Here is a 22674-nt window from a genome sequence, read left to right on the forward strand (position 1 = left end):
ATCCTAGATCATCCAGGTTGGAAGGGACCCAGAAGACCACCTGGTCCAGGCTCCCCCATGTTACCATCAAGGAATCTTGAGCGAGAAGGGCAGAATTTTCCATAAACTCCATTATCAAGAAGAGTCTATGTGGGGAGTCTTGTTTTTTGCTGGTTTTTGTCTGTGGCTTTTCACTGCACCCCTTTGGAGCCGAACATACAAGTCGAAAGGGAGCATATCACAAAATAACACATGTCATTCATTAAAGTATCACAGGCAAGTTGACCCTGATTCTCTGTACCAAAGTTGAGTAGCCACTGTCTTTTGGGGGGTGGTGGTGGTGAATGTATACAGTACCAATTTGCAGAGGTGTTTAAGCTTTATAAACAGAGTGACACTTCATTGATCCGGCTTCGTTGGAAGTTGAGTTGTTTCACCCAAGAGGATTTTCCATGCAATTGAAGTTCCCCTGTCTTCAGGCACTAAAATGTTGATTTTAACCTTTCCGGTAGTGTGTGTTTGCCTGGTAATGGAAAACGTGGTTCTCTGCCTTCCTAAATAGTGAGCATTCATCACCTTTTCTGGCAGACTAAGGCACCCTTCCCTGTCACCATGATTTACTGTACTCTTCCACGATACAGTGGCGTTTTCAGGGACTTGCGGAACGTCAGGCTGCTTGTGCCTTTTCTAAATATTCTCAGACTCTGAAACTTGATGCGTGCTTGCTTTTATTTTATTCCATCACTTGTCTTTTTTTTTTTTTTTTTTTTGTGGTACGCGGGCCTCTCACTGCTGTGGCCTCTCCCGTTGCGGAGCACAGGTTCCGGACGCGCAGGTTCAGCGGCCACGGCTCACGGGCCCAGCCGCTCCGCGGCATGTGGGATCTTCCCGGATCGGGGCACGAACCCGTATCCCCTGCATCGGCAGGCGGATTTGCAACCACTGCGCCACCAGGGAAGCTCCATCACTTGTCTTTCTTGTTACTGACAGCTCTCTTGGTTCTCACCTGTCCCTACCTTCAGATTATAGGGGCTCCTGTCCTGCTACATCATGGGAAACCAGATGATTCCCCCCTGTCACAACTATGCCTAATTCACAATAAATCAGTCCTGACCATCAAAATCAAAGTACATAGACTCTGAGTGTGGGCCTGATGGGTTGTCTCTGAGCAAAAGTGCTTAATGTCACACAGGATTTGTGATATATCTTAGCTTCAGAGAATTGTATTTCTTATTAATAGCCAATGTATAAAAAGCTTTATTCTGTGCCAGGAGCAATGCTAAGGCCTTTACATATGTGATTTTGACAGATGCACCAAGGCTATGATGTAGGATTCTTTTTTTTTTTTTTTTTGGCCGCACCACATGGCTTGTGAGATCTTAGTTTCCTCACCAGGATTGAACCCTCGCCGCCGCAGTGAAAGCGCCAAGTCCTAACCGCTGGACCACCAGGGAATTCCCTGATGTAGGATTCTTATCATCCCTATTATACAAACGGGAAGAACAAGGCTAAAAAGTTTAAATAATGTGTTCAAGCTCACACAGCTTTAATAAAATGGCAGAGCCATTGTATTTGAGCCCAGGTCTTCCTAATACCAGAGATGGTCATTAATCACTATACTGCCTGTTTCTTTTGTGGTCCCATAATTGAGGCTACCTGTTAAATTATGGACTTAGAAGTGAGGAATGTGTTCTCAGCTAGAATTTACAATAATATGCAGTGTGGTTGCAGCTTCTAAGACTGAAAATAGGCTGCTTACATGTGTAAATTTTCAAGCTCTTTTCCTCATGAGAAAAAAAAGGAGGCCAGGTGAAGGGTGAAGCACCAGGGAGAAGATCTGCTGCCCATTTAGAAATTTCCATTTTTGCCTTCTTACACAAGGATACCTATGCCACATTCTAGCTCATGAACCTGGTAGGTCCACCTAACAGGATCACATTCTTCAGACCTTTCTAGCAAAAGGATGAGGACCTCTTTGCACTTACAAAGTACTGGATTCTTATCAAGTGAAATTAGTCTTGAGCTGTTCCACATAGAACCAGCACAGGGAGGGCAGCTGCCCTTTGAAGTGGAATGGCATATGCCAAGTTGTGTGTATTATTCAGGAGAGCCAGGATCTAAACTCAGCTCTCAGGCAAAAAACACGTAAGTTAAAATTACTCCAGAAAAATCACCTAGGGAGGCCCCTTGGTGGAGATCCTCACCAACTCTGAAGTCCCATCTGGGTGGTTTTTCTCCCATTGTAGGAGCACAGTGGTTGAATAACAGATGATTTTTTTTTTATATTTCATACTACCACAGACATTTTCCGCTTCTTAATATTTTCGCACAATTGTCAGATGAAATAGTAATCATTCCCTTCATGTGTATTGTGAAGCAAGGTATTAAAATGTGATGCCTGCTTTATTTCCTGTCAAAATAGCCTTCTCACCCTCTAAGCCAAGCTGTGTTGACAGCTGTTTGGCTGCTACGAAATCTGTGAGTAGAATGGACAGGGCCCCAGAGACAGGTCATTTGTGAAGTGTTTTTGCTGTTCGAAAAAAGAAAAGTCTTATTTAAAAAAAAAAAAAAAAAGCACCTGTTTACAGATATATATTGGTGGAATGTGTGTAAATTCAATTCCCAGTCCCATTCCAGCCAGTAGCACATATGTTCTGACCCCCTGGGCAAAATTTTTGCAAAAGTCCATCACTCTGGGCCTCACACCAAGAAATCTGCTTATTTCATACCTCTCAAAATGTACCTTTTTTCCCCCCTTGGGCCCTCAAATGCCGGTAAGCTCTCTGCCTGTGTCTACAACCAGAGAGAATGTGAGCTCTGGAGGGCTCTTCTAGGTCAAGGATGTTAGACGGGTGGGGCATATGTGCTGCCACCAACCATTCTTATATCCGTGGCAGACAGCACTAACTGATCACAGTACTCTCTTGCTGAATGTAGGCACTGCTTTGGATCTTTCAGGATACAGTAACCAGTCTCAACTGAGCAGAACTGGCAAGTGAGTTATCCTGTTTGCCATCCTTGATCCATAAATTTGTAATCTTCTCTACCATGCACTCCACTCCCTGAAGGAAATGGGTTTAAGAAAATTATAACCATCTGTCCTTCACAGGCAATGCTTAGCTATGTTAAACATTAGCCAATTGTGCTTTTACCATTGTATGTTTGAAAACATACGTGCTTTCAGACATGTGACCCATCAGAGTTTTACATCCACTTACCCAGGGTTACATCATTTATGCCACCAATCACAGGATCATGTGTCCAAAAATATGAAAGCATTTGGTGACTTATTTAATAACTACAGACCAACATATGCACAAAACCCATTCTTGAATCATATAGTTTAGAACTAATAAGCAGCATTTCTCTAACTGGTGGAGTCGATATGGATTTTTTTTTTTTCCTGCCCTTTGAATACAGTCTCAAACTGCTTCCTTTAAAAGTCAGGCTTGTGGTTTCAGAACAAGATGATGTAGAATCATTTTTCCCTCCTCCTCAACTCTAAATACAACTTAAAACCTTGGAAATTTATTAAAAAGACAATGATAAAAGGACTCTGAAAGCTGGAGAGAAGATGGTGGATTGATTAGGAAACCTCAGGACTTGAGGAACAACAATGTGGTGACTTTCCTGGGTTTTCTTTTCATCTCCTACACCCGACTGGGCTCTGGAGAGGCCTGCAACCCAGAACCACCAATAGACAGAGACAGGGAAGAAAAAAGGAAGGAAGGAAAAAAGGGAGGGAGGGAGGAAGGGAGAGAGGAAGGGAGAAAAGCTTGCTTTCTCTGCCAAAGGACAGGGAAGGGGAAACCTAGTAGAGACCTACTGGGGAGCTCCAGCCCTAGCTCCACACCTGGGTACCAGCAGGTGGCCCAGTTCATTCAGAGCAGTATTGAAGCCCTATGTCTCCCTGTCCTCCACCCAGTGATATTAGGAGACCCAGGCCCAGCAGTGTCTGCCTGCCCCTCTGCAGAAGGTGGTCCAGCAATACTGTGCAGCCCAGGGAAGCACCTTCCTACACTGCAGAAGACACCAGCAGGGATTGAGTGGGAGTCCTGGAAGCATCCAAAGAACAAGCAGACCAGAATAGTATTGTGAAGGCTCAGAAAACTATAATGTCATTGGAAATAAAACCCATTAAAGAAGCAGAAACTTATACCCTACACCTAAACAGGACTCCTACCTGCTATAATAGAAGATGTAAATAGCATTAAGAGATTCCTAACATAATTACCCAAATATCTAGGATACAATAGAAAATCACTCATCATATCCCAAACCAGGAAAACCCCAATCTAAATAAGAAAAAAAAAAAAAAATCAACCGATACCAATATGATATGATTCAGATGTTGGAATTTATCTAACAAAGATTTTAAAGCAATTGTAGTAAAAATGCTTCAACAATCAATAACAAATTCTCTTGAAAAAAAATTGTTTAAACAGAAAATCTTAGCAAAGAAATAGAAGCTATGAAAAATAACCAAGTGGAAATTATAGAAATGAAAAGTTATTGTAAAATTAAAAACTCAGAAGAACTCAATAGGAGAGTAGAAATGACAGAAGATCAAATCAGGGTACTTGAGGACAGATCAACAAAAATTACTCAATCTGAACAACAGACTGGGAAAAAAAAAAAAGAGAGCCTCAAGGACCCATGAGACAATAACAAAAGAGCTAACACTTGTATCATCAGAGTCCCAGAAGGAGAGGAGAAAGTGTGGGACCAAAAAGTACTCAAAGAAATAATAGCTGAAAATTCCCCAAATTTGATGAAAGATATAAATCTACATATTCAAGAAGGTGATAAACTCAAAATAAGATAAGCCCAAAGAAATCCATACCAAGATACATCATAATTAATCTTCTGAAAACTAAAGACCAAGGGAAAAAAAATCTTAAGAACAGGGAGAAACAATGGGAAGGAACACTAACGCAAGTGTTACTATTTTACTGTTTTACTAATACTATTACTAATACTATTTTAGTATTACTATCAAGGAGACTGTGGAGGCCAGAAAAAGTGACACAACATTTATCAAGTGCTGACAGCAAAGACTGTCAACTTTGAATCCTATATGTGAGGAAACTATCCTTCAGGAACAAAGGGGAAATAAAGACATTCTTAGATGAAGGGAAACTAACAGAATTTGTTGAGACTGACCCTTAAAGAATGGCTAAAGAAAGCTTTCCAAACAAAATGGCAGAAGGCTGGGACTTTCAGAAAGGAAAAAAACAACTGAAAAGGTAAAAATAGAAGTAAACATAATAGATTGTTCTTCACCTCTTGAGTTTCTTTATCCATATTTTCTGGTTGAAACAAAAGTTATAACCCCTTCTGATGTGATGCTCTGTGTATGCAGAGGAAATACATAAGATAATTATATTCTAAAAGTGAGGAGGATAAAGGGACCAATTAAAAGACAGATATTGGTAGCGTGGATTAGAAAAACTTGACCCAACTATATGTCATATACAAGTGTACATAGGTAGACAGAAAGTAATGATGGAAACTTAAATATTATGCAAACAATTTTTTTAAAAAACATCATTTTAAAAGGCTATATTATTATCAGATAAAGTAGACTTCAGAGAAAGAAAATTACTAGGGACAAAGAGGGACATTATAAAATGGTAAAAAGGATCACTCCCCCAAGTAGGTATAGCAATCCTAAATGTGTATGCAACAAACACCAGAGCTTTAAAATACATGAAGCAGGGACTTCCCTAGTGATGCAGTGATTAAGGATCCGCCTGCCATTTCAGGGGACACGGGTTCGATCCCTGGTCCGCAAAGATCCCATATGCCGCGGAGCAACTAAGCCCATGTGCCACAACTACTAAGCCTGCGCTCTAGAGCACGTGAGCCACAACTACTGAAGGCTGTGCGCCTAGAGCCCATGCTCTGCAACAAGAGAAGCCACCACAATGAGAAGCCCGCACACCACAATGAAGAGTAGCACCTGCTCGCCACAACTAGAGAAAGCCCACGCTCAGCAATGAAGACCCAACACAGTCAAGAATAAATAAATAAAAAATAAATTCATTAAAAAAAACAGCTTGAGCACCAGCTGCTTTAAAAATAAATAAATAAGATACATGAAGCAAAAACTGATAGAGCTAAAAGTTGAAATAGACAAATCTACAGTTATAATTGGGGAATTCAACACCCTACTCTCAGCAATTGATAGAACTAGAACAGAAAGTTATCCAGCGTATAAAAGAACTGAACACCATCAACCAACAGGATCTAACTGACATTTTAAAACACTCCCCCCAACAGCAGCACAATATACATTCTTTTCAAATGTCCATGAAATATTCACCTAGATAGGCCATATTAATAAATTTTAAAAGAATTGGAAATATAGAGTATGTTCTCTGACCATAATGGACTCAAACTAGAAATCAATAACAGAAGGACAACAGGAAAATCTGCAAACATTTAAAAGAATACCTAATATAACCTGAGCAGTTCATGGAAACTTCCTAGAGAATGAACTCGCTTGTATAAATAATGTATAGGTGTTTTCCAGGTAAAGACATAGAACTATGGATTTTCCAGCTAGAGGGGACAACAGAAGAATGGGATGAGAAGAAAACATGTCTTCTGTTAGTTGAAAAAGGCAAGGAATGATGAGATATAAGTTTGCAGACGTTTGTCATTTTTGTGAAATTCTAGTATCTGAGCCTCATTCTGACTGGGGGGAAATTTCCTGTTCTGGTGAGAATGAGAAGCAGAACTCATGTCCAGCCTTGGAAAAAGGCAGATACTCATTCTCCCAACCCTTGCAGATAAGGAATGGGCATATATGATCTAAGTTACACCAGATAGACCTTCACTGACTTGGAATTGGGAGATAGTGACACAAAATGGCGGGGACAGTGAAGACTTTTCAGAGGCGGCACTAGCAGGTCAGCAAGATCCAGTTCTAGATAGAGCAAGGGCAGCTGTGCTGGCCACAGCGCCACAGACCAGTTCTACAGCAAGACTTGGAGCGTTGTCCCTTGATGTGCCGCTTGAAGCTGGGTTCCGCAGTTTTCTAGCAAATACTGTTAACGATTTCATATTCTTTCAATAAATTATTTCACTACTTAAAGTCAATTTCTGTTGCTTGAACTAAGAATTCCTGTTGATAGAGGCTTCCAAGACAGGAGGAACAGGATTGAGGGGGACCATATTAAGAAGTGTGGCTCATTCTGGAAGGAATGGCAAATCATTGAAGGTGTATTAAACTAGAAAGTGATATGGGCATATTTTTGCATTAATAATACCGGCTGTAAATCACAAGCACCTGAAATGGGCAGTAGCACATACAAAGACTGAGAAGCAGGACTGGTAGATTAAAAATATGCAGGAAGGGGCTTCCCTGGTGGCGCAGTTGAGAGTCCGCCTGCCGATGCAGGGGACACGGGTTCGTGCCCTGGTCCGGGAAGATCCCACATGCCATGGAGCGGCTGGGCCCGTGAGCCATGGCCGCTGAGCCTGCGCGTCCGGAGCCTGTGCTCCACAACGGGAGAGGCCACAACAGTGAGAGGCCCGCGTACTGCAAAAAAAAAAAAAAAAAAATGCAGGAAGGAGGAAGGGATGAAAGAGAGGGAGTAAAGGATGACTGCCAGACTTCTCACCTGGATGTCTAGAAGAATAGTTCCTCAAACCGAGATGAACTGGAACCAGTTTAAAAATGAATTTACATTTGGACATACTGATTTTTTCTTTAAACTTTTTATTTTGAGATAATTGTAGATTGACATGTGTGAAAGAAATAATACAGAGAGATCCTGTGTTCCCTTTACCCAGTTTCCCCAGGTGGTAGCACCTTACAAAACTATACACAGTATCACAGCCAGGATATTGATATGAGAGAGCCAGGATACAGAACAGTTTCACCATTGATAAATTGAATGTCATCAAAATTAAAATGCTTTACTCTGTGAAAGATGAAAAGATAAATTACAGAAAAAATATTTTGCAGATCACATATCCAGCTAAGGGCCTGGATCTAGAATATGTAAAAAACTCTCAAAATTCAATAAAAAAAAAATCCAATTAGAAAATGGGCAAATGCACCAATATTTTACCAAAGAGGATATACAGATAGCAAGTAAGCATATGACAGATGTTCAACTTCATTAATTAGAGAAATGCAAGTTTCTCTACTGCGCACATGTTATAATGCCTAAAATTAAAAATGGTGGTAACATCAAATTGCTGCTGAGGATGTGGAAAAACTGGCTCACTCATCCATTGCTGGTGGGAATGTAAATGGTACAGCCACTCTGGAAATAGCTTTACAGTTTCTTTTAAAATGGACTTACCATACAACCCCACCAATACACTCTTGGGCATTTATCCAAGAGAAATCAAACTTACTTTCATGCAGAAACTTGTGCACAAAAGTTCACAGCAGCTTTATTCAAAATGGTCAAAAAACTAGAAACTACCCAAATGTCCTGCAGTAGGTGAATGGTACATTCATAAACTGTGGTACATTCCTACCATGGAATACTACTCAGCAATAAAAAGGAATGAATTATTGGTATACACAACCTGGATGAACCTCAAGGAAATTATATGGAGTGAAAAAAGCCAATCTGAAAAGAATGGATACATACTGCATGACCCCATTTATGTAACACTCATGAAACAGCATAATTACAGAGATGGAAAACAGATTAGTGATTGCCAGGGGTTAGGGCTGGAGGAAGAGGGAGGCTGTGGCCAAAAGGGGTAGTACAGTAGAGTATTTCCATAATGGTACAGTTAACTGTCTCGAATGTGGTTGTACTTATACAAAACTAGACATGCTAGTTACATAAAACTAGCTATACACCTACATATAAATGAGTGCATGTATAATTGTGAATTTATATATGCTCTATAGGTTGTAGCAATGTCAACTTCCTAGATTGATACTGTACTGTATTTACACAAGATGTTAACATTGGGGGAAGCTGGGTGAAGGGCGCAGGAGGCCCCACTGTACATTTATTTGCAACTTCCTGTAAATCTAATTATTTTAAAATAAAACATTTATTTATTTGTGATAAGAACATGTAAGATCTACTCTCTTTCAAAATAATTAGACCAATTACAGAAGACATGCAGCACTGTCTTGTCATGTGTTCATATGCTTTTGTTTTCCATTTTGACAGAGCTGAACTTGTGGCTGGATCATCACACCCCACCTATTCTTTCCCCCGGGGTGGTGGTGACGGTGTATGGTTTAAAAAGTTGTCTCTTTCTCTCTCATTAAAACTTTTCATAGCCCCCATAAAAATGCTTGTTGCATCTTTCCTTCTGCCTGCCCCATTCTGTCTCCATTTGGAGATGGGACTTAAAGCCTTTGGGTACTTTAAATGTAACTTACTCCTTTTATGTTCCAAGCTTTATTGTAGCATCTTAAGACTGAGCATTCAGCCACTTAGCAGTGTCTTGAAATCCTAAGCAGCTAAGAAATCCTAGGGCCTTCTCTTGTCTTTTCCATGGTGAGTAACCTTGTATTCAGGGAGAGGACAGGGAGAGAAATGGAGAGCCATCAATTATACAGAACTGTTCTTTGGAAAGCTTGAGCGTCCATTTATCCTTCTCCCCAGGGGCAGCGGCAGAGCGGGGAAACTTAGTCACTACTAACAATATGAAATAATACAAAATGCCAACACAGTATTACTTTTGAACAGTGACAGAGATCTGTAATATAAGTTTAGCATAATATTAAAGCCACAAGACCTCCTGTTTACATCTTATTGAAACAAATCACTTCCCCTTAGTCTCACATAAAGCCTCAAAGCTGATGACAAAAGGCAGTCATTTCCTACTTGTATGCAGAGAGGAAACAAAGACAGAGCTCTAGTCCCTGACTGGATGGCCAATCAATATTACAGAAGAGCAAAATCCACCCCTTAGTTGGGCCCCTCGTTCTCCATCTACACGGTTTTCAGGACTTTGGCATCAACTGTGATCACCGTGTTCTCTAATAAAGAGCAGCCGTGTGAAGACATACCTATTCATCTCAGGAGAGAAGATATTTGGTTGTATTTCTGATATAGCGCCTTGAATTCTTGAAGGAAAAGAATCAGAAAGATTTATGTCAATGCCAGGGTGCTGATGCGAAAGCTGAAGTTCTAAATCCTACGGGTGGCTTAGAAAAGGCTTTCAGACCAAAGACAGGGAGTGGAAGTTTATAAAAGCACTGCGGATGGCTTTTTTTTTTCCTTCTTGAAGAGCCATTCCTAAAAGAAGCAAGTCAACCACATACTGAATTGTATACCCTCATGCCCTTTGCTTGTCCATTCAGCCTGAATGAATTAAGGGATGAGGGAAGATGCTACCAGATATTCTCTGAAGCTGACACATAATGGCTTTGCTACCAAGCTGGTGGATGGTTTGCTCCTGTTGTTAGCTTTGTAGGCTCTGGGTAGTTTTTCTTTCAACGATTGTTGCATTTCTCATGATTTTACCCTCAGCCGCTTAGGGGTCTCTCCTGAGATTGGCTCTACTCTGAACGCAAACTCTGTGCGTGCGTAGGAATATCAGAGTACCCACGTGCCTGCCAGTCTAACTCCAACGACCTGCGGTCATAGTGGGGTTTGCGATCACCAAGCCTCTTCAGGATGCCCTGGTTTTCCATGGTGATTCTCACTAGCTCCCGGTTCCTTGTTTCTCTGTTTAAGCTGAAAAATACAAAATCCCAAGATGCGTGAAGAATAAAGTTCTCCTCCTGGATGGGAGTGGGGGAGATGAAGTCGTGATGTCATAAATCCAGGCTGCCAAAGTGCAGGGAACCAGCTGTCCCGCAGAGCCCTGAGGCCCTGTACGCCTGTTGAACCAGACCACACTCTGGGAAACGTGCAAAGCCTTTTCAGATTAAGATCAGTGGTTCTCAGCCCTGCTGCCTACTAGAAAATTCTACTTTATTTGTCTGGGATGGAGCTTGGGCATTGGCATCTTGCAAAAGCTTCCCAGGCATTATTATGTGAAACCAGGATTGAGAATCTGGTTTAGAGGATGAAGGTCTTGCCTACAGATAAATCATAAATGGCTGATGACAAGCTTTGGTTCACCTCACTCCCCTCAGCTGTCAACTCGATTTCAGAATACAAGGATTAGGAAAGACTTCTTGACACTCCCCACCCCCCTACACACACACACACACACACACACACACACACACACACACACACACACACACACCACTCTTCTTTCCCTGCAGACACTCCTTTGGAGCCCTGATCACACTGCATAACTATTTACATAAATGTCCCCCTTACCTGCCATTGGGTTCTTTGGAGTTAGGAAATACACTTCTCATTGCACCTCTATAGTCCCGGTGCTTAGCACCTGGTAGTTCAGGAAATATTTGCGGAAACAATTTTAAGAGTGCCGTAGTCCCAGCCATGGTCACCATTTTACAAAAGTGCTTTCTTGTGTCAAACTCTAAATAGGACCCTGAAGAGTCTCTTAGAGGGAAAAAAAGCTCTTTAACGCTAGAGAAAGGTCCCTGTTTGGGGTGGTTTTCTTTCTCCTTAACTTGGTCTCTTTGGTTATCCCTCAAGATAACTTCCCTTAAGTATTCCTCTGGCACTAAAACCCAAAAAGGGTGAAGTCAATTTTGACTTTTGGAAAATGAAATGAAGAGAAAGAACACTACCTCTTAGAGAAATATTCGTTCCAGCAATCCACCTTGGCGGGGCCGCGGTGGGCGTTGGCAATCTTCTGACACAGTTGCTTGTTTTCATATTCGATTTTGTCGAATTTCTTCTGTTCACCCTGGTGAGAAACCCCACCCCATCATGGTGACGTCATTGCTACATGGCACTCCATCCCCCAATCGCTGAGCATCCCCCTCCTCTGGGATTTTGCGAAAGGGGCATATTGGGGGCCACAGTGGAGACTGGGAGAGAAGCTGAGGAATCCAGGGGTGGTGTGTATGGGGAGGAGAAGGGTGAACGAATCTTTGGTGAGGTGGGTATTTAGAAAGCTCTGGGAAACTGGCCCTCTTTAGGACATAGATAAAATCAATAATGGAAGGAACAAGTACCTGTAGTTTGCTCAGTTTTAAAATGTGATGTGTGTGCACCACTGGAAGCTTGGTATCAACAGTAGGCTTCACTAGAGAGGGGGGAAAGAGAGCAATGTTACATCACAGGTGTCCTCTTAGTAGCCTTAGAAAATCTGCTCACATTCTAGACAACGGCCCTGATTAAAACATTACAAGTTTGAATTCTGAACTAATCCAGGTCAGGAATTTTGGTTTAGTTGAGTTTCCCAAACTGACATCTTTTGGAGAGTTTTGAGCAGACACGAGAGAATGGTGAGGGCTGTGAAAAGTAAAATTTACAGACATAAATATCCTTAGAATCTAATGAAAGAAACCTCTCTCCCACCCTTTCCCAGTACGACTAGCCTGGCTACTGGATGCTGCAGCCCTATCCTCTGTCTACCTTACTTTGGCTTTAAAGAGTTTAAATGAGCATATCCATCAAATGAACTCCCTGGTGGAAGATAAATTTGCAAAGCCATGTACTGGTCTGGTTTACCGTCAATATCTCTAAGGTGGGCCCTTCCAGAACCCTAATCGCAGTGTCCCGTTCAAATTGCCCCACGTACCTATTTGTAGTCTATTCTGATGAAATACGTAGTGGCCAAAGTCCAGTTTCCTCCTGAATGATGTGCTCTGTCTATGATTAGAGACGATCACAGGGTAGGCTAGATAATCCGGGGAATTGTTCATCTTCTCTTCCTAGTCTCACTTCAGAAATGAGGCACCCAGGCTCCTCTGTGAGGTACTTAGCTGTCCCCATGACGGGTTGTCAGTTACCCAGTTATGACATCAGGGACAGGTCCCCCGGAAGAAGGAGGAGCCCCAGAGCATGCCTGGCCGTCCCTGGGCTTCTCTTTTGAGAGCTAACCCAGTCAAGATGAAGGCAGAGGCTCAGAAGCTTTCCCAGCTGTCTGGAATGCAGGTACCACCAACAGCAGCAGGAAAAGGTGTGGTGTCTGGGAGGGGTGGGAAGGCACGGGGTGGGATGGGGAGACATCCAGCCTTGGTTACACACCTTGGGCTCTAAGTTTAGTCTCCACTGCAATGGTTTCCCTGAAGGTGTGAGACTACAGCTGTTTGCAGAAGTAGAAGACCTTAACGATAATTTGATCCGATTTCTTCATTTTGCAGATGAGGAAACTGAAGTCCAGAGCAACAGCCAAACTTCTGTAGAACAAGTTAGCGGCAGAACTGGGCTCAGGATGTGGGTTTCCTGAATTCCCAGGACCACAGGTGCTTTTTGGAGAGGTGGTAGCTGCCATTTTCATGGCAGTGGAGGAGAACAGAGACGATCTTTTGCTGGCAGCTGGACCTCAGTAAATGATGAGTTGCTGACATCGTGTGGCTCACAGTGGGCTGGCAGCTGCTCCAGGAAGGGCTGCAAAGGAGCGGGATTCACGTCCACACTAGCACAGGGTGTAGCACCTAGTGGGTGCGCTACGCGTTTGCTGATCAAGAGAGGGAGAACGCCTATCCAGTGCTCACTATGTAGAGCTGGGCGCTTTCCTGGCACGTTGATCTTTCAAACCACCCTAGGAGTTAGGTGCTCTTACCCTCATTTTTTTCAGTAAACGGGCTCAGAGAGGTTAAGTCATTGCCCAGGGCCAGAATGCCATGCTTGCTTGCATAGAGCCCAAGCTTTAAGCACGATGCCAACTCTCACTGAAGGCTGGAAGAAATGTGCCCCCGAGTTGGGCTTCTCAAACTTTAAACCTTCGTAGGGATCCCCAGCAGGGCGTATAAAAGGCACATTCTCACTCAGCAGGTCTGAGCTGGGGCGGAGATTCTGCATTTCTGACCAGCTCCCGGGTGATGCCAACGTTGCTGGTCCGCAGCAGGCAGAGCTCACAAACGGAACCCGGGTGTCCCTGTAATCCTGAGAAAATTCAGCGACACTAGGGTGTACACCGGTCAAGAGAAACTTTTATTGCGCCCTGCATTTAGTCCAGTGAAGTTACTGCACTTCCATGCCTTAACGGGGGGTGGGAAGAGGACCCCACAAAACTCTGGAGTAGCGGCATCTCAGCCCCCTAACTGAGGCCCAGAGGTCTGCCCCCGTGTCCACCTGGCGCCTGGCGGCGCGCATACTTCCCGGGAGCGGAGCGCGTCTGGCCGCCGGCGCTCCGCCGCTTCCCTTGCCCGGCGGGCCCGCCTCCGGGGCGGGACGGGGCGGGTCCCGGCTCCGGAGCGCCCGCCCAGCTGACCCGGCCGCTTTCTCTTAGCTTGCTGCTGCCCGGGCGTGCAGGGCCCGGCTGCCGCCATGTCGGGCCCGTTTGAGCTCTCGGTGCAGGATCTCAACGACCTGCTGTCGGACGGCAGCGGCTGCTACAGCCTCCCGAGCCAGCCCTGCAACGAGGTCACCCCCAGGATCTACGTGGGCAACGCGTGAGTCGCCGCTCCCGGGCCCCGAGACACCCCAAAGGCCCCTCCCCGGGTTGCCCCGCCCACCCGAGGGCTGGGGGTGGGGGCGTCGGCGGGCGCGGGTGGGGGGAGCCAGGGCGGGGTCGTTCCTCCGGAAGCCGAGGCGGGGGCTGGGCGGGGGCTGGGCGGGGGCTGGAGTCACCGCCCACCCTCGCGCTTAGGGCGGAGGGGCTGAACCCCGCCCCGCCCCGCCCCAGCTCTGTTCTTCCCTTCGCTGGGTGGCGGAGACCCGGGCGCAGCTCGGGCAGCCCGGCGTCAGGCCCGAAGCCACAACCCTCTAGGGGCTCGGCCTTGGGCCGTGTCGGGGCTACCAGGTTCACTTAACAGGTGGCCCTCTGTCCCCCGGCCGGTCTCCGGCCCGCTCGTCATGTGACAGTTGCCTGGTTCTGCAGTGAGGTCACCGCGGAATGTCTGCCTTCGCTGCCATGGCAACGGGATGACGTCACGATTCGGGCGTGGAACTTTCCCGGCCGGGCAGGTCCAGATGTGGGAATTGAAATATCGCAAACTAGGGGTCCAGAGACATGGGCCCGGGCTTCCTCGCTCCTCCCCCTGCCTTCCAGTTAGGGTTTGATTTATCTAGAATTCTAGAACGATCCAATGATAACACCCCCCTAAGGACCTGAGCCATCACTTAGAAAAGGCTGCCGACCTTCTCACCACCAGGAAATGCATTTATTATTTATCACTGAGGAGTTCTTACCAAATTGATTTTCTCATAGTCAAACTACCAGTAAGAATTTCTCAGCAGCAGGAGAAAACCAGTGTTAACCATTCAGAGAGTTGCTGAAATACCAGCCAAAAGCAAAAAAAAAAAAAAAAAGATTCCCATGCCTGTACAGCCTTGGGAGGGTGTAGGTTGGATTTTCTGAGACCCAGTTACCAAGGCCCTAAGCTCCGTGGGCCCAGGGACTGCATGTCTAATCCGGTTCTCTCCTTTTACACAGGAAGAAATGATGGCCCAGAGCACTGTAGGGATTGTGAAGACAGGGTCAATGTCTTGTTCATGTCTGTATCCCAGGTCCTGGCATAGGACCTGATGCTTAGTCTGCCAAGGACTGCCACAGAAATGGGGGCCATCATGGAGCTAGGGGGTCTGGCAGGCAGGCTGGGCCTCGTGGGGGCTTGTCTCATCCATCCATCACTCATTCACCACTGGGAGCATCACTATGTGACAGATGTTGAACAAGTATTCACAGTACTGATGACAATGATAATGGTAAAGTTGTTGAATGTTGACTTGGAGAAGGAAGATGCATGGTAGTGACTCTTCAAAGTTAGTTATTTTAGTGCCTTTTTAATGAGCCACTGCTTTACAATTGTGTGCAGTGTCGTGATAGCTAAAACAGGGTCCTAGAATCTCAGCCAAAGGCCTCGGTAATTGCCAAGTTCTGAGGATAAGCCCCTCTCCAGCCACCCAAGCAGCAAGTGGCCTTGGCCTTCTCGGAAACCTGCTCTCTTGGGCAGCTTGGCACATTGGGCTGTCACCGCTTCCCAAGTGAAAACTAAGGTTGTGAACAAGTAAATCTGCCCTTGACAGAGCCAGGGGTGTGGGGGGCGCTCAGCAGGGAGGATGGACTGAGTACCGAGCCCCCCCTCCCCCGCGCAGTTGGGAGCGCCTTAAGAAAATCAGGGCTCCTGATCAGGGCTCACAGGGCAGAGAGGAGCCTGGATGAGCCACATTTTCTGCCTCTTGAGATTTGCAGTTGATATGGGCATGAGAGGCAGGGTGAGGAGGAGGACAGCAGGGCTGGCGTGAGGAGAAAGGAGGCCTTCTCCCAGCCCTGCTGCGCAGCAGCCCATGTGAGCATATGCACATCCTTCCGCTGTCATGTCGGGCCAGAGCTCAAGCTCTGTCCTTCCTCCCCGGGCTGCTGTGACAGGCAAACAAGATCACGCAGGAGAAGGCGTTCTGTAAAGTATAAACTGCTGTTTGAATTGGGACGTTGTTGTGAGATGAAATAAAGGAGCCCTTTGACTATTCAGATCGAATGTTTTGTAACCCCCAGAGTTCTGTTGAGGCCACTTGCTCCCCAAGTGCTTACTCACCCAAGAGAGCTTCAGAGACGTGGCTAGTGGACTATGGCAGAAAGGATCCCTCTGGGGGATGGGAGGGGGCTGCTGCACTTTAGAATCCAAGGAAGAAGGCTGCCTGGGATGTGCTGAGTTCATTCTTCACTGACTCACCACGCATTCAGCACCTACTGTGTGCCAGGTTCCATAGCACGTGCTGGGCATACAGACATGAAGTAGGCATGGTTCCTCCCTCAAGGAGCTCACAGCCTGGACAGCTAAACAAATAAGCACCATCAGGCATTAGGATAGTGGCAGTGACCACGGCGTCAGGTTCTGTCTATAGAACAGCTCATTTGACACTCAAAACAACTCCAGGGGTGGGTACTGTTATCACCCCCATTTTACAGATGGGGAAACTGAGGCACAGAAAGGTTTAGTGGCTTGTTCAAGGTTGTCTGGCTGGTAAGTGGCAGGGCTGGAATCAGATCCGGGCAGTCTGGCTCCAGAGCCCATTTTAGCCCCGTGGTGATACCACCACCACAGTATAGGGAGCACAATGCTGAATGGAGGGGAGATCAGGAAGTACTGCCAAGGGTGGTAAGAAATGAGAGGGTACGTTTCCATGAAGATGGTGGAGAAGGGCATTCCAGGTAGAGGGAACAGCCTGGGCATGAAAGTGCCCAGACTATTTGGGGCAGGTAATTAGATCTGGCTGGAGTGAGGGCAGAGGGTCATAAGCTGGGGCTGGAGAAGTAGTCAGGGGCCAGAGCATGGAGGGTCCTTGCTGGGCCAGGAGGCTTGGGATCTTCTCCATCTTTCTCCCCCGAGGGCTGCCAGGTGGTCAGTTGATCACCCCCCTGCTGCTGTCTCCTGTCCAGGTCTGTGGCTCAAGACATCCCCAAGCTGCAGAAACTGGGCATCACCCATGTCCTGAATGCGGCCGAGGGCAGGTCCTTCATGCACGTCAATACCAGTGCCAACTTCTACAAGGACTCTGGCATCACCTACCTGGGCATCAAGGCCAACGACACACAGGAGTTCAACCTCAGCGCCTACTTTGAAAGGGCGGCAGACTTCATCGACCAGGCCCTGGCTCAGAAGAACGGTAAGGGACCTGCCACCCAGTAAACTATGGGAGGCACCTTTGACAGGACTTTCTCTAGAAAACAGGCCCACGACAGGCCTCTTCTTGGAAAACCTGTTGTTTCCTGTGTCTTGTGCTGCATGACTGAGAGCTTCGGGTCTCTCTCTGCTCAGCTGGCTGCCCGTCAAGTGGCTTCACATGACACGAGATATACGAACCCATCACACGGTGGCAGCCGCGGGCTCCTTGTGTTGGATCTGACTTCGGCTGGGAGTCAGTTGCCAGCCCCTCCCCCCATTCAGATAGCTGCAATAATGAAGATCTATCCTTTTCCGTGATAAGAAATCCTGAGGCGAAGGGGCTCCAGGGCTTGCTGATTCAGCAGCTCTGTGGTGGCTTCAGGACTCTTCTGCCACCCCTAGTGGTGGGGACTCCCCTGATGGTCCCAAGATGGCTGCGGCCGATCTGGTTACCACCTCCCGACAGGACCAAGTACAGCAAAAATGAGGCAGCCCTCTCTTCCTCATGTTTCTCTCTTTTCTTAAGAGCAAGTGAAACATTCCCTGGAAACCCCCGAGTGGAGCCCCCCGTCACATCTCACTGGCTACAGTTGGGTCACATGAATACCTGGCAAGGGGAGGGGGGCCAGTCATGATCGGCTCAGGCCCAAAGTCAGCAAACTTTGGCCCAGTTTTTAAATGCTTCCTGCAACTCCCAAATATAAGGTAAGACCGAAGCAGAACTGCTGAGGTGCTGGCAGTGGGGCGAGGCGTGCCAGAGAGAAATCCTAGAAGGCCAGAGGGTGGGCAGCTGCTGAGCAGGCTGGGCCGCTTGCCCTTTCTGCTTTGAGCTTGTTTCTCTCAGCAGCTGCCTTTACCTTCCTGCCGCTTCCTCCAGCCTCTTCCTTCCTCCCCACCCCAAACCTTCCCAGGCGGAGTGACCCCCACTGAGGCGTCATCAGCCCTGTTCTCCTGATTCTAGCCTGTCTCTGCTACCCTGATGCTTCTTGTCCCAGCAGCCTCCCCACTTTTCCAGGGAACAGAGTTTACTAGCCGCTGGTTAGCGCACGTTTGGGGCCCAGAAGGGAAGATTTATTGCCTGGGGAATCTGCAGACTTTATCATCCGGCCCTTCGTGGTCCTCCACTGCCTTGTACACCTTACCCACCTCCTCTGCAGCTGTTCTGAGCTCCTGTATAGACGAGAACGAGGGGCGCAGTTAAGGGGATGGATTTCGCTCTTCCTGTGTGTTGACTGGTCATCCATTCAGGGAACTTAGAGCCCTCTGATGCTTTCCTCTTTCCAGACAACTAGGAACATACCCTGACTTTGTGAGACCTCCTGCCTTAGCCCGCCTGGGTTGGGTCATGAGTCTGGAAGGCTCTCTCTGCCTCTCCCTGCCCTGTCCTCTGGCAGACTCCACCTCGTGCTTGAGTACTGGGCATAGTGTCCTCTCTTCCATGAAGCCTGCCCTCAGGCTGGGTCTGCTGTGTCCCTTGTCTGGTCTCCCTAGCACCTGAGTAGATCAGGCACATAGCAGGTACACTGGATTACTGAACCAGTGACAAAAAGGAATTCCAAGGGTTCTAATGCCCAGTGTAAATGCTTCCAGGATTGACTGGCCAAGTGAGTCAACAGAAATGCACTGGCCTCCAACACTGTGCCGGGCTCGGGGGAGCTGGGGTCCCATCACTTTGGAGAGGGGAGAGGAGGGGAGTGGCCAGGGGCACTCAGAGAAGGAAGCAGTCACTTCCATCTGGGAAGATCAAGGGAGGCTTCGTGGAGGAGGTGGCATCTGGGCGGGGCCTGGAAGGATGGGCTTTGAACCCTCCCCTTCCACACTGGCTCTATGAGCCCTGGGCATGCTGAGTCTGTTCCTGGTTCCAGGTGGTGAGGCAGCTGCTCTGCAGAGGGTCCCGTTGCCAGGGCGGGGGCAGGGAAAGCCCCACTCTGAATACTTTGGGTCCACTGGCCAGAGAGTGAATGGGCAGGAAAGTGGAGGACTCCCCATTCCTGCTCATCAGCATTGGGAAAATAGGGTTGTGTTTTGGGAATAGGGTAATGGGAATGGAAGACACTCTGTTTGATTCTGGGCCAGCAGACTTCCTTCAGAATAATGCCCGTGTAGAGGTGTTGGTGGATATTCATTCACTCAGCTGGTCAGCAAATATTTATTGAGCACCTACTGTATGCTGGAGATTGTAAGGCATCTAAAATCAGTACCCCACAGTCCTTACCCTTAAGGAACTCACACTCTGGCAGAGGAGGGTCGGTCTTTGTGTGGCCGACGCTCACACAGAGCCAGGCTGCTGTAGAAGAGGATGAACCAGGTGCCAGCAGAGGACTCGTAGTGTTGGCTAATATTTATTTATTGAATGTTCCCATCTGCCAGGCACTAGCCTAAGTCTTTCTTTTTTAAATTAATTTATTTGGCTGCGTTGGGTCTTCCTTGCTGCGCACGGGCTTTCTCTAGTTGTGGCGAGGGGGGGCTCCTCTTCATTGCAGTGCGCAAGCTTCTCATTGCGGTGGCTTCTCGTCGTGGAGCATGGGCTCTAGGTGCGCAGGCTTCAGTAGCTGTGGCACGCGGGCTCAGTAGTTGTGGCTCGTGGGCTCTAGAGCGCAGGCTCAGTAGTTGTGGTGCACGGGCTTAGTTGCTCCGCGGCATGTGGGATCTTCCCGGACCAGGGATCGAACCCGTGTCCCCTGCATTGGCAGGAGGATTCTTAACCACTGCGCCACCAGGGAAGTCCCTAGCCTAAGGGTTTTATGTCACTTCCTTTAATCTTCCAACCACCTTGTGCCATGAGTACTATTAGCACAGATGAGGAAACTGAGGCACAGGGGGCTTAGGTGGGTCACAGAGGAATAACCAGTGTATTGGCCAGGGTGCCCCAGAAAAGCAGAACCAGTAGAATATAGCTATTATTTATTTCAGAGAATTGGCTCACGTAATCATAGGGGCTGGCAAATCTGAAATCTGTCAGGCAGACCTGCAGCTGGAAACGCGGGCAGGACTTCTGGAGGTAGAATTCCTTCTCCAGGAAGCCTCAGTTTTTTGCTCTTAAGATCTTTCACTGATTGGATGAGGCCCACCCACCTTATCAAGGGTGATCTCCTTTATTTAAAGTCAAGTGATGGGAGATATTCATTACATCTACAAAATCTCTTCGAGACTAGTGTTTCACCAAGCAACTGGGCATCATAGACAAGCCAAGTTGACAAGTTTAACCATCACAACCAGCAAGTTAAAATTTAAACCCAGATTCACATGACTTCAAAGATTTGGGTTCTAAGTCCCGATGCTGACAAAGAAATACTTGAGCTGGGGTCTTAAGGTATGAGCAGGAGTTTGCCAAGTAGCCAAGAGGGAGAGGATGTTCCAGGTAGATGGAAAAACATGTGCAAAGGCTGAGAAAAAGCCTGGAAAGGTGTCGGGGCCGTGGGCGGTTGGCCTGGTAAGTCACACCTTGGGGACTAGACTACCCGGCTAATGGTGGCAGGTCACGTTTATATTTTAGAAAGCTCCCTCCAGCTGGAGTATGCATTGGTGGTGGTGAAGATAGAACGAGAACTCAGTTTGGAGGTGAGGGGGCAGAGGTGGTAGGTGACAGGGACCTGAACTGAGCACTCTGTGTGAGGAGGGGGTGGGGATAAGAGAAGCCGAGGCTTGTAGCTCAGGCTACAAGAACCTTGTTGACAGTGCCTCTGACCTCTCCTGACCATCCCTTCCTTCCTTCACCCAACGCTGGGGATGCAGCAGGGAGCAAAACAGACGGACATCCCTGCCCTCGTGGAGCTTATGTTTTGGGGGAAGATGACAGCAAACAAGTGAAAAAGATATGTGGCCCGTCAGGGGGTGGGGGGACCAAAGCAGGGAGAAGGGGATGAAGGAATATGGGTAGCGGGCTTGTGTTGCCAGACGGCTGGAGGGAGGGAGGAGAGGGAGGAGGGGATTACGTCAGTGGCGGGGGGAGGGGCAGATTTAGTAGAGCCTCGTGGGACATTTGGGGGACCACGAGAGGGTGTTTTTGTTTGTGTGGTTTTGTTTGTTTGTTTGTTTTTGCGGTACGCGGGCCTCTCCTGTTGCGGAGCACAGGCTCCGGACACGCAGGCTCAGCGGCCATGGCTCACGGGCCCAGCCGCTCCGCGGCATGTGGGATCTTCCCAGACCGGGGCACGAACCCGCGTCCCCTGCATCGGCAGGCGGACTCTCAGCCACTGCGCCGCCAGGGAAGCCCCCTGGAAGGGTTTTGACTGGAGTCGAGGTGTGGCGGGGCGGCCCCAGCTCACTGTGTCCCTATCTTTCACAGGCCGAGTGCTCGTCCACTGCCGGGAGGGTTACAGCCGCTCCCCGACTCTCGTCATCGCGTATCTCATGATGCGTCAGAAGATGGATGTCAAGTCTGCCCTGAGCATCGTCAGGCAGAGCCGTGAGATCGGCCCCAACGATGGTTTCCTGGCCCAGCTCTGCCGGCTCAACGGCAGACTAGCCAGGGAGGGGAAATTGAAACTCTAGGGCGCCCCACTGCCTCTCCTCTAGGGTTCGGGTGGGGGAGGCGCCCTGGTTGTGGTGTCCCAAGCTGCCATGTTTAGGAAACACAGTGTACCCTGCTCCCAGCATCACCAGGCACTTGCCCACAAGTCTGTCCCAACACAGCCCTGGGCCACTTTCCCCCTGGGGAGCATATGAAGAAGCTTGCTGAGGAGGGCATTCCTGCTCCCTGGTGCCTCCAATTTATGACGTCCTCACCCTGACGAGGGGGCGCAGAGGGGGCGCAGGCCTGTGACGGGCGTGCCTCTCCTGGATGGCCCAGGGCAAGGGGTGTGCGGAGGTGTAAGGCCTGAGATGCTCACAGGGACCCCTCCCCGCCTCCCCACCCTTCACCCCTGGGCCCTCTCCTGAGTGGGGACCCCAGCCCTGTAAAGGAACTATGCAAACGCGGGCCCCTCTCCCCCCACCGTGTCTGTCTCCCCTGTCCCCTCACAGCTGTCCACACCCTGCTCGTAGGCAGAGGCACGTCGTGAGGTCTGAAGTTGGCTCAGGGTCAGTTGTCCGTGGGTGGAAATTCCCATGAAGAGACTGCATTTTAATGATTTCCTTAGGATTAAAGATACCGAAACAAAGAAGCCTTT

At 47.8% G+C, this 22674-nt stretch overlaps 2 protein-coding genes across 2 annotated transcripts; one reads left to right on the forward strand and one right to left on the reverse strand.

Moving 5' to 3' along the window:
- Positions 1 to 9991: 9991 nt before the first annotated feature.
- Positions 9992 to 12712, reverse strand: CFAP97D1 (CFAP97 domain containing 1; the record flags this gene model as incomplete). The annotated part of the gene is made up of 5 exons (XM_082859977.1): positions 9992 to 10039; positions 10529 to 10652; positions 11630 to 11748; positions 12020 to 12090; positions 12589 to 12712. The coding sequence occupies 5 exons, from the start codon at positions 12710 to 12712 to the stop codon at positions 9992 to 9994; spliced, it is 486 nt and encodes a 161-aa protein (XP_082716103.1).
- Positions 12713 to 12913: 201 nt separating this feature from the next.
- DUSP3 (dual specificity phosphatase 3) lies at positions 12914 to 22058 on the forward strand. The gene is made up of 4 exons (XM_082861761.1): positions 12914 to 12969; positions 14245 to 14407; positions 17338 to 17564; positions 21852 to 22058. Exons 1-4 carry the CDS (start codon positions 12939 to 12941, stop codon positions 22055 to 22057), a joined length of 627 nt encoding a protein of 208 aa, XP_082717887.1. The 5' UTR covers positions 12914 to 12938; the 3' UTR covers position 22058.
- The last annotated feature ends 616 nt before the right edge of the window (positions 22059 to 22674 follow it).

This window comes from Leucopleurus acutus (assembly GCF_964270905.1).
Source record: "Leucopleurus acutus genome assembly, chromosome: 19".
NCBI classification, from domain to species: Eukaryota; Metazoa; Chordata; class Mammalia; order Artiodactyla; family Delphinidae; genus Leucopleurus; species Leucopleurus acutus.